The sequence below is a fragment of the Pieris napi genome, chromosome 13 (genome assembly GCF_905475465.1).
Source record: "Pieris napi chromosome 13, ilPieNapi1.2, whole genome shotgun sequence".
In the NCBI taxonomy this organism is placed as follows: domain Eukaryota; kingdom Metazoa; phylum Arthropoda; class Insecta; order Lepidoptera; family Pieridae; genus Pieris; species Pieris napi.
Window position 1 is genome coordinate 6,991,785 of NC_062246.1, and position 13,079 is coordinate 7,004,863.

A 13,079-nucleotide genomic window follows, 5' to 3' on the forward strand; every position below is an offset into this window, starting at 1 on the left:
TAATTATTGTATAGGCTAGATTGTAATTCATGTAAACTCTTTTGTGAACTATATTGTAGGAAAAGAAATTGTTAATACACGATTAGTTGATTTTGGCTCATACATATTGACCTAGAGGAATCTCTTGTTTCTGGACTTCCTGACTGCAATTCTAATTAAAGATTATGATTTATTAACCACCGAACATAATTCAGCATATGAAATGTTCAGCCACAAACTATTAACTAATGTAAGCATGTAAAATAGCGCATGAGTCATGCATTTGAATGACGCGATCTATGAAACAAGAGTTTTCATACATTGAACATTTTGTTATTCTTAAACAAATATTTCGAAAGTGACAACAGTATGAGAACTTTAGTCTACTCATGTATTTTTAAGTTACCGTAGCCCATAAACACATATTAATAGCAATAAAAAAAAACTAGTGGCGCTACACCTTGAACTTATGACCTTTTTAGGTCTGGGCCTCAGATTTATGTATCTCTTTCACGATCATTTGTCAATATAGCAAGAATAAGGTCATAAGTATGTTCTGTGTCTGTTCTGTTCCGTAAGCTGGTCTGTTTTACAAATGTTGTATTACGTTTTGACACAAATATATGTAGGTGATACGAAGTTCATGCGTTCATCTAAAAATCAGTGGTGCTACGACCTCTTTAGGTCTTGGCCTCAGATATCTGAATCGGTTTCATGATTATTTTTAAATCTAATAGGTAAGTAGGTGATCAACCTTCTGCGCCTGACACACGCCGTCGACGTTTTGGGTCTAATGCAAGCCGGTTTCCTCACGATGTTTTCCTTCACCGTTTGAGCGAACGTGAAATGCGAACACAGACAAGTCCATTGGTGCACAGCCGGAGATCGAACCTACGATCCCAGGGATGAAAGTCGTATGCTGAAGCCACTAGGCCAACACTGCTTTTGAGGAGGAATAAGTATCTGTTTCTAAATAATAAATATATCCTAGGAAAGACCTTTACTGGGAAATCGCTAGTTCTTAAAAGAAAGTGGCAAATGGACTGTGGAAGATTTCCAGCAAGTGTTATTTAATTCGATACGATTAAATATATTTTTGCTACGTAAGTGTAAATATTTCTATGGAAGTTATAAATTGTTTTTTATTTGTAATAAAAAGACGTGAGTCAATACGGAAAATATTTAACGTAACATAAAATTTTATGAATACCGATAAAAGTTTGAGTTATGAATGAAGTAATTTTACGCCTGCATTATTTACTTATTGTTTTTAGATATTTGGCATTTTCCATTAGTTCATACTGAGAATTATTTCTTTCTTCATAAATAATTGCCAGCATATAAACTAGATAATTATTGATTTTCTATAATATAAAAACGATATAAAATAATCTGTTCCTAAGATTTAAAAGTTGAAGTTTATTTGTACCATGGCTATTTTAGCAATTTTTAATCACAATTTTTAATATTAAATTGGTTTCTAAAAAATAAAAGAAACGACCGTGTGCTATGAATTCGCTCCCTCCTCCAAACCTCACATTCTTACCTCTTAATGATATAAAATTCATTTAGCTAAAGTGTCTGCCTCTATTCATCACAGCGTATACACGATTTGACAGAAAGAGACGAAAGAGTAGTTTGTTCTTATGTTTACTTTACGTTATTCAGGTGTCGAATGTTAGTCGATATAATCTGTGCTATAAAATCTAACAATAGACATCTGTTTAGCATCTGTGGCGTTTGCGGTCATAAATTGATTTCGATTAGATAAACTGTGTATTTATATTTGCTCACGTATTCATCAATTCACAAAACTACGTTAAAATGTACATTTACAAATAATTTAATGAACACGTGCTGTCACAAATTTTTAAATTTATTTTTATAATCACGCCTTTTTCCCGAAGGAGTAGGTAACGACCACGGATCTCCACTTGCTACGTCCTGACATATCTGGCTTACGCCCAAACCCAATAATCAATCCACAACCTCAGGCTCAGATTGAAAACAATCTGAGATCAGAGCGTGACAGTCGATCGATCTCCTATCTGCATCCCAATAACCAAACTCTAAGAAGACAATCCATTTTACCGAGTTTTCACTCATATTTGATAATCAATGTAAACCAAATAAAACCGTACAAATAACAATAAAATATACATGTGTATGATTAAAAAATAACAAACAGTTTCTTTAATTATTTAAAAAACCGGTGTAAGTTAAAATAATTAACTGTTGAAACCGAGCTTTCGTCAACTGTCATTTTCATACAAAGGTCTATCCACAGACACCGATACGACCTCCCATGGATAGCTTGTATCGACAGATGGCTATTACAATCCGTCGATTGGTTATTGGCACACATGTTAAAACATTTGGATTAAGATTACTATCTCTAATGCTGGATTATGGATTGAGATAGATTATTGGGTTCGGGCGTTAATCCACTTTCATGACATTCATACATGCTGGTCATTTATGGGAAGTTTGGACTTGTCCCTTCTATAGTATCTCGGGAATGTCATTTAAAAACTTGAACCAAAAGCATATGTTTCGTCCTATTCTAAGTTATTGTACATCTTACGCTAAGCCCGGGTCCCTTGGGTAGAATGCCTAGCGAACCCCGAGGGCCCATATTAAGGGCATGTGAAGGGCTGAGGTGTTTTTAGTGGGTGGGGTCTCGCTACCCCTCTGAATAGCAGAGGGTTTTGAGTGTAGACCCAGCCCCACACGCGCGTCAAGCTCGACATCCTTGATGCGGGCCTGCGTAAGCGCATTTTCACCTCGTATAAAAAAAAAAACATCTTACACAGTTTTGCACTTCTTGCGCTCGCCTTAATTAATTTTACTTTCCTTTCAGTGGTCTCTGGAAGAGAACGCTCGTAAGCGATAAGGCCGCCCATTTCTTTCCTTATTATTCTAATTATATTGATTTTTGAACGAACTGTTAAATAATAATATATATATAAAAAAATGTTTACACTTACTCTTAAAGGGATCCACCCTGAGCTTCTCTCTAACAGCGAGGGCGTCGGCAACATCTTTCCGTTTCACGCACTGTATACCAAGATTGCTGAACGATATACGATTGTCATCGCTTATATTCGTTCGCACCGTGCACACGCCTTTATCACAGCGGTCGCGACCCACCAGATTGTGTGGGTGAGGTCTAGAAATTAAAAAAAAAAAACAATTTTTCGCACAGTCTACTCATAGACAATTGCTATGTACTAAACTTGTCTATTCCATAACTATTTAATATTTAGATTTTTCAACATTTTAAAACGTTTGCTTTTTTATTAACTCAAATTGTATAAACTATGAAATATTCTTTATGTTGAATCTCAAATACCAGTAATATTAGCAGTATTTTTTTATCCCCGATTTTTCATTCCAACTTACAACTAAGGGGGCGTCCATAAATTACGTGAGGTGTTTAAGGGGGGGAGGGGGTCGAGTCAAATCTCATCTAATCTCACGTTGGAGAGAGGGGGGGGTCTCGGCAAATATCACGCAATTTTTTTTCTGATTGAAAAAAAAAAATTAAGGAAAACGGTTGACCCTAAAGGCCATCTCTGCAACTTCCCGCTAACTCCATACCTAAACACTCAACATTTCACTTATTTTGTTTTTGAGCTCTCGAGCTCAAAAGTACGAATTCTGTGCTATTTTGAGTTATCCGAGCTCAAAGAGCTCTTCGAGCTTGTTTTGAAAAATCTCACGTGAGATTGGGGGATGGGGGAGGGGGTTGAATAAAATCTCACGACATCTCACCAGGGGGGGAGGGAGTGACAGAAAATTTGAAAAAACACCTCACGTAATTTATGGACGCCCCCTAAGATAACGTTCAAGTTTATCGCATTTTTAACGCGCAAATAAACAGTTGAAATGTCGGTGAACGTAGCTAATTGTATACACATTTATATTAACTACATACATTATTTTGCGATGACAATAAATTTTATTATTATATCAAATCTGAATAAAATAAGAATTAAACTGTTATTGCTCGTTCAGACACGGCGGGAACCGCGCGATTTCAGAATCGCATGGAAATCGCGCGGGTCTTATTTGTATGAGTTATTAAGTAATCGTTCAGACATACCCGCGCGGTTAATCAAACCGCGCGGTTTCCGCAACCCAACCGCCAGAAAATAGAATCGCGATACTCCCGCGCGGTTCTATTACTATGAATATCTTACTCAGCGTTCATTAGCATTGCGGGCACCGCGCGATTAACACGTCATAATAAGAGCACCGTGAGTTATTTATTGATGAAGTGGAGAGTTTTTCTTCTGGTAACACGCTTGCCCTCATATGTGTTTCAGAGCTTGAAATATCTTACCTGATATGTTCAATGAGTTCATCAAAAGATTTTATTGACATTCTCAAATAGTCAAAAAAATTTCGCTCAAACATCCTTAAATTGGGATATAGTGTTACTATCCTCTTAAGATCCTCTCTGAATCTGCGTTTTCTTTATTTTCTGTATCAACCACTGACACGTTAGTTACTCTTCGACTTCCATCTTGAAACTGATCGCTAACTAACCGCCACTGTCTGAACAGTCGCCATTTTTGCGGTTCAAACCGCACGATCTGACAATCGCGCGGTTCCCGCTGTGTCTGAACGAGCACTTATAATTTCAGTCAAAGCAAGACAGTGTGGCGCTCTAACCGCACATTTCTGTATCTGTTTATAATCATTTGTTTTTTCTAATAGGTGATCAGCCTTCTGTGTCTGACTAACGCCGTCGACTTTTCGGTCTAAGGCTTGGGTTTTCTTACAATGGTTAGCAAGAAACCCAAATCATTATGTGTAATTTAAAATACCTTTAATACACTGTAGTGTTTGATGAATCTTAGAAACTAAGGTATAAATTTCCATTTACATTCTCAAATAAATTGCGATATTCCTAATTTATTTAAAAACTTACTTAAATGGTTCATCTCTGGTAACGCAAGACACCACGACAATGGCCGGTCCCCTGTGTCCACATATTTCTATTGTAGGGTATGTCTTCCTCTCTGACGTGCTGTTCACGCCGGGTATCGAACCCGCTGACCGACCTTCGCATTCATATCGAAACCTTAAACAAAAGATAATATTAGAAAAATTAACTAATAGGTACTTCAAAAAAATTACTTATTAAACTAAAGTACTGTTGTCTCTTTCTCTCAAATTGTATTTACCCTATAATGCAATGGGAGAGAACAGTGATACCGTTAAAACGGAAGCCTCTTATCGTATTAGTAGGTACAAGTGTTGTCGTAAATTACCGATATAATTTTAATTTTTTTTAGACATTTTTACAACGCAATTTTTTTTTAGAGTAATATTACAATTGCCTTAATACTAAAAGAGAAATCAGAATAAGTTTTCATACATTGAATGTTAAATTAAAAATTTCCTTGAAATTTAACACTGAACTTATATGGCCATACCGATCTTGATCTTTACTTGGCGTGTGTCAAGGCCACGATATTCTGGTTATTGACTGCTTCAGAATATAACCGGAAAAGCTTTTTACGCATTCCCCGTAATTCAATAGCTACTGGGATATGTGGTACTCAATTCACACCAGGCCTCTGCTACTCCAAGAGAAGAGCCGGGTGAGAGATACCTAAGACTCTTCTCGGTAACCCCTTTACCGTATCAGACTCTCGGGGTCGCATTCTACTGGGGCCATATTGGACTATACAAATTGAATTTTTATTGCACATAAAATGTTTGTCGTAAAGAAATCGTTGAAATCCAACTTAAATCTAAGTTCAGTGTTCAAATCTCTTTTTCTAAATAAAACGCAACGCAAAGATCTTCGAAAAAAAGGTCGTAGAAAAAAATTCTACGTTTAGCCGCACGCGCGTAAATAAAATAAAATAAATAGGATGAGGAAATAGAAACGGAACCCAATCGCGTAATTAACAAGTAATCTTTTGGGCCGCAATTAGGTAAAAGTACGATAATTTTTCCGGTTAATTTCCACATAATAATTTAATTTACAATTTAATTAAACATAAGGAAAATACATTTAATTTAAACATAAGGAAAGTAAAGATTTCTTTATATCAAATACTACACAGTCAATGTATAAGCGGCAGTAAATTTTTTTATTGGGATAATAAATATATCGACATGTTCACAAACCATAGACATTACGTGAGGTGTCAGTTGCGTTTTGTCATATGTATCTACTTATAATAAATGAACGGCTGTACTCATGATTTATAATAAATTATTTTATTGATATCATATTTTAACGCCTATCATATTCCGGACGAAGACACTAAAAACACTAAATTTGCTCCAGCTGTTCTTGAATTATAAATGCAGTCAAAATCTGTTATAACGACATCAAAGGGACTACTCATATTTGGTCGTAAAAACCGATAGTCGCAACAGCCGATGACGTTGTTATTTAGATCCTAATACATACAATTCAGCCGAGACCTTTGATTTTGGTCAATATGACCGGTATGTTGTTCTAAACGATGTCGTCGTAAATGGTTTTGACTGTCGGTACTCCGGTAAAATAAACCACTACTATATATACAATACAACGACCAGTAATTACTCATTGAATTGTTTAAGCTATCGCGGAAAATGCATAAAACGAGTATTAAAAATATCCATACAGCTAAATGACCTGCATCATGAGAACACCCCACATACACGAAAATACCCTCACTTTCACACCATCACACAACACAGCCGTATTACATATTTAGTTAAATGTTTTTAATTTTTTTTTCTTTCGTAAATGTTTGAACCTCTTTGTATATCATGTATTCCTTATTTAGTATAATTGTTTTTTATGATGTATAATTTATGTAAGTAATGTAATCAAAGGTAAAAAATAGGAACTTCCAAAAAAGTTGTTTACAAACCCGTCTAGACAAAACAGAAAAAGCCAAAACTATAGTCTAGGTTCAATGAAGCGAGAACTAGGGTTCAACATCTCAATTAACCTCTAGAAACCTAGGCACGTAAGCTGGTTACTAAGTTGGCACTTTAAGAATTACAACGCATTACATAAATTAATATGTAAGATTAAAAAAGTGTGTGTGTGTCAGCTACGACGTACGATTGGAGTTTACTCCTTACAAACGATAAAATGGCAATAATGTTCTGTGGCTGTCGACCATATTTTCATACTAAAGGTGGTAAGAATATATGTTTTTATAATATAAATGTTTGTAGTAGTAATAAAACGTACCTACATCATCTATGCCGAAATAGGATTTTCTTTCGGTGACCAAAGTTACCTTTATAGTAAGAGAAGAATAAGAATGAACAATCTTTTTAGTTTTAATTTCACTGACCATTACTATTGACAAAACTCTATGGCTCGCTAGACAATCTACTATTATTTTTTACACCTGTCAACACTGACAATGTCTTTCTACATAACGCCTCAACTTTTCGTGTTACACTTGATTTTACTCCTCATAAAATTTCCGTACCGGGCCTTATAACTTAAATCGTTTCTTAAAGCCGGGTCCACATTTGTAGCATTTCGGTGTATCGTATCTCCGTTGCGTGGCTTCGGCGCGTATCATGATCGTTAGTTTGGACGCAAAATGATACCCGTTTATGATACATGCCGTATCGGATACGGCCCGATCCGCACTAAGCGCGTATCTTGATACACCTCGTATCCGATACGCGTAGCACGATCGGTGGTATGGACGTATTTTGATACTGTATCGCGATACGATACTTGATACACCCCGAACCATCCTGTGTCGGTTTTTTCGCGATCATCAAAGGGAATACACAACATCAATAGGTGATATGCGAGTGAAATTTTTGTATTTTCCGCAAGTATGCTGAAATTTTAAATCTCGCATCAATGGTATTCCACCATGTTTGTTTCGGTTTCTAAACACTTACAGCGCCGTCTACGTCTGGGTTTAACTTTTTTTGAAATACTATTAATGATAATATAACAGGCGCTAGTCACCGCCAAACTGTGAGCAATTGCTGACATGGCTAAACCGTTTGGGAACGAAGACATGACTGAACCGTACGAGAAGGGAAAGGTGCACTGAAAGATACGCGCATCAGGATACATCGGAAGAAAAGTGAAGCGTCTATATTTGTAAAGTTAAAGCCGATACACTGACATGATACAGCATTTGATAAGTATGGACGCGTTTTTTACAAGATACGCCTTAAAAATACGACATGGACAAAATGAGCGTCCATATTTATGATACAAATACTAGATACGATACGACTGATCGTGATACGTCAACATGCTACAAATGTGGACCCGGCTTAAGGAGTAAACTCCAAAAAAAATTGTAGGTTAATATTCAGGGGTGATAACTTTTGGATACGATTCCCAGGGAAACAATCTTTGTAGTCTGAGAAGGCTGTTTGTATGCCCAATCGAAGAATATTTTTTTGCAATGAGGTCACTTTTACGGCAATTGTAACATTATTATTTATTTAATTAGTCACACTTTATATACACACTATTTGTGAAGTGTATGGGGGGGAATAAAATGTAATTTAAATAAAAATGTACTTAGAAAAGATTAATAGATATATTAAAGGAAAAATAAATTTGCAACGGGCCTTATTACTAAGCGATATCTTCCAGGCAATAAATATAGGAGAAAAGTAAAGAGTGCGATAATTACGACTCATTGGTCAAGTGGTTGGTACCCCTGACTGCGAATCCATGCAAAAAAAAAAAAATAATACAGTGGAATCTCTTTAAGTCGAAAATCCCCTGAACCCATATACGCAGTATCTCGAATTATTGAGACTTTGTAACTCGAACAAAATTTAAATCGTTTCATCCAATAATGATTTTAAAGATAGAACTATTGCATAAATATTTAAACAGCAATTGTAATCCCGCATCGAGCTTCATACATTCCAACGAACGACATGCAAACGACCTTATTGCTTTTGAAATAAGGTACAAATTAATTAATTAAATCTCATCAATTAACACCACGACGAGGAAAACAATGGCAAGATTGCGAGTAGTTACACAAATTACTGTATAAAATCACTAGTTTTACTTCTGTTATGCGTATTTACTAGAAGCCTTTGTTGTTCCAAGGTCGATGGGTGTAGAGGTAACACTTGGGTCATTCACGTTAAATCTTATTTTCTAAATGTCTGAAATCTATACTAATATTATAAAGAGGAAAGGTTTGATTTTTTGTTTGTTTGAAATGAATAGGCTCCGAAACTACTGGACAGATTTCAAAAATTCTTTCGCCATTGCAAGCTACACTATTCCCGAGTGACATAGGCTATGTTTCATTTTCAAAAAAATTAGGGATGCTTACTAAAACTTGAATATTCTAACCCAAGGTGTAAAAAAATAAACAAAAAACTTCCTTCAATCGTGTGCGCTGCGAAAACTATTAATGACAGAACAAAATGATGTATTACAATTTTTCAGGACACATCACTATCTATAAAAAATGTCGCGACAGCATGTCTCCATCTTTTATAGTTACGTCACAATAAGCGTCCTTTTATTATTATTTTTTTATTAAAATACCACCGCTAGAAAAAACTCTTTATTCGCACCTAGGTATTGATCCTTATCAAAATAGTTACCAACGTTTCACATAACCTACAATTTAATGGCATAACCACCAAAAAAAGCATGGTGGATTGGTGTTCTCCTGCCTTTTCTCTTGAATAGTTTACTACTATGTAATATAACAAAAATCTTAGCCACAGCAACGCTTGGCCGAGTCTACTAGTACCTTATTAACGTATACTAATCAGAACTACTTAAGACCTTTTTTTATTGGTGTCAATTTACACTTATTATTGTAGGTGTCTGTCCAACTATATAGTACCAATGCTAAGGATACGAAGAGAGCAGATCTCTTCCATAAGCTTATCTAACTCTTCCACTAAGGAAATATTAAGACAGTCAATGCGAAATACTTAATTTAAAAACAATGGTCATCTTCAAGTAGTAACGTTGATAGCAAAAAAACAGTCAGGAAGTACGATGCAATGACAAGTAAATTTTTCAGTTGTCAAGAACTGTAGATGTCGTAAATTAATCAAGATTTTTATAGCGCCTAACTAGCTAAGAGTTTTCATACAAATATATTGTCAACAAATGTTAACACCGACGTTAGGTCATAGTAAAGATACTATTCTTGATAATTATGTAAGCTACTAGTACCGTATTAACGTTCATTCTATCATTTGCAATAAAGATCAAAATATACAAATGAAAATCAATAGAGAGATCAATAAAGATTTTACACTCGCGTCAATGGGCATCTCTAGCCGACGTCACGGCGCGAGACTATGACGTCATTTGCGGGATATTTATAAGTCAGTTCCGCCCCGTGCAAAATCTAGGCTAGATTTTATAGCATCGCCAAGGGTTCTGAATCTCATTACGCTATCGACTTAATGGATCTTTATATGTTCTTAGACACAAGTGACTTTAATATATAAAATTCTCGTGTCACAATGTTCGTTCCCATACTCCGAAACGGCTCGAGCGATTCTTATGAAATTTTGTATGCATATTCAAGTCTAAGAATCTTATCTATCTTTCAAGCCCTTAAGTGATTATAGACAAAAAAAAATTGTTTTTATTTTTTTTAAGATACAGTATACAAAATACATACAACCCTTAATTTTCATCTACCCTCTACGATCCACCCCTATTTTTTATTTGTTAGTTAAGAAATTATAACTTGAGCTCTGAGGTTTAAGAGAAAAATCATAGAAAAACCTAAAAAGTTTTCATTCTGGAAAACCGACCAGTCTCTAGGGTAGCATAGCAAAATGTTCCATGTTGGTATGTACTAAATAGGTAGGCTAAGTAAAATCACATTTAAGAGAAAGCTACTAAATTATAAAATGATGTTAGCAAAATTTCTCTGAGTATAATCCGAATCAATAAGTGCGCTGAGCCAATTTCGGTTCGGACCTTGAAAATAGTTCAATGTCAACTAAGTAGATAATACTGGCCGTTTGACAAGGATATTTACACGCTTAGAGCATTGACAATGTTATAACTTCTGCTATTTCATATCTACGATTTATTCCTCATAATTAAAATATTACTAACGGAATCTGAACAGATGCTTCTTTGAATTCCAGGCAAAAATATCGAGATATTTTTTTTGTTTTACGAGGGCAAACAGGCAGGAGACTCACCTGATGTTAAGTGATACCGCCGCCCATGGACACTCACACTGCCAGAAGGCTCGCAAGTGCGCTGGCGGACTTTTAGGAATTGGTACGCTCTTTTATTGAACGACTTTAAGTCGAATTGGTTCGGAAATACTTCAGTGGGCAGCTGATAACATAATTTTATTTATTTATTTATCATATCATAATGATGGTGCGCGGAAATTGCCTTAAGAAACGTATTATTAAAGATATTATCGCATCTACGATTTTTTTTGCATACCGGAGGCTCATCTGATGTTAAGTGATGCCACCTCCTATGACAATGCCTTCTGGCAACATTGCCATTGCCAGAAGGCATTGCCGGCCTTTTAAGAACGCTCTTCTAGAAGGAATAAATCAAGAAATCCCTTTGTGTCCGTTGTTAATTTAGTTATGCACTTCTTTAACTCTACTATTTGGTATTTTTGGTGAAACTTCTTTAGGCGCATGAGGGTAAAATTTTTAAGAATGAAACGCAATAATAATAATACATATTAGCGTCACGAAGTGTGCGTTTTTGTCGAAGAAAAGGGCGAGACCGATTGAGAGAGAGTGAGAAGGGCGAATTACCATTTAGAAATGCTATTTTTTAAATTAAAATTTCGTAAAGAGAATTTATGAAATATTAATAGGTATTTTATATTTTATGCAAAAAAAATTATATCTCCAATGACGAATTGTAAATGACAATGCCACGTGTTTTTATTATCGAAGAAATAAATTTTAAAAATTAAATTTATAATTTGTATTAATTTTCGACACTTTTAATATTTTAATGACAATTAAATTCATTAAATTCCTCACATATCTTCCTTTCTCCCATTAGTCTGGGAAATCTAAAGTTTTATATTTGTATAAATATGAACAAGACTTAAAAATAAGTTTGCCAAAGAAGTTTTACTTCTGACATGTGTACTTTGTATTCCGCACTTTTTTTTTCTTATTTGAATTGCCCGAACAGGTGGCTTATTAGCGATAATGCCGCCCGTTTTCTTTATGTACATACGCATACGAAGTGTAAATTTATAAATGGCCCATTCGTAACGAGCCTTCACTGTTTGCTCTACACTATTTTATCCGAATTACGACTTCATAACAAATGTTACCGATCATTCACCAGAGCCGTGCCCCAAATTGCTGCCAAATATTTTGTCGGTCTTTCACTTTAGATCCGTTTAGCGCCAAAATCTGTTCAAACGTTAACGGTTTGTTTAACCGGCATTACTAACATTGACGTACGAACTAGTTTATTATCCGACTGTGCAAATGGATTTATCATTCTTATTACTACATATACGCGAGTTGTTCTTTAATGAATTAAAAAAATGCCAATTTTAAGTAGATGAATTTTAGAATATACTAGCAAACTCGGCGATCTCCGTTTCGCCACCAGATGGCTTCGTTTTATGTAACATTTCGTTTGGTGATCCCGCTTTTATGTTGAATTTCCTGAATTTTCTTTGCTATAAACCTCACGGAGCCCGAGACCTTTCCAACGAATGCAAAACCGTGGAAATCGGTTCGTGCGTTCTGGAGTTATAGCGTCAGGAAGGAAAACCCGACTTATTTTTATATAGTAGATAACACAAAGTCGAGTTTGTTCGAACATTTACAACTCGAGAACGGCTGGACCGATTTTCATGATTTTTCATTTGTTGTATTCGAAAACAAATCCAATTCAAAATGTTCACAGGTTTCGTAACTGTCAAACTTTTAATTGTCTTTTATATTAAAGCACGTACATATTTAAATAAAGGTTTCGAGTCGACAAGATTTATCTACAATATTCGGCTAATGGCATATTTTAGATTATTAAAATGTTGAATAATATCAGTAATGAAAAAGGATTGACATTTATTAGTTGTCAAATATGCGTTCAGACGCTTATTTCTTTTTGTGTTGATTTCTTATTTTTATTC

At 35.2% G+C, this 13,079-nt stretch overlaps 1 protein-coding gene across 8 annotated transcripts in view; it reads right to left on the reverse strand.

Moving 5' to 3' along the window:
* The window catches only part of LOC125054977 (embryonic polarity protein dorsal), a 37,542-nt gene that overhangs the window by 15,084 nt on the left and 9,379 nt on the right, over positions 1 to 13,079 (reverse strand). For all 8 annotated transcript variants that reach the window (XR_007117804.1, XM_047657126.1, XM_047657123.1 and 5 more), the window contains 2 exons: positions 4,916 to 5,068; positions 2,967 to 3,148 (listed from right to left, as the gene is read on the reverse strand). Coding sequence is in view for 7 of the 8 variants with exons in the window: in XM_047657126.1 (XP_047513082.1) it covers positions 2,967 to 3,148; positions 4,916 to 5,068 (335 nt within the window). In the remaining variant the exon portion in view is untranslated. The remainder of the gene's footprint in view (positions 1 to 2,966; positions 3,149 to 4,915; positions 5,069 to 13,079) is intronic.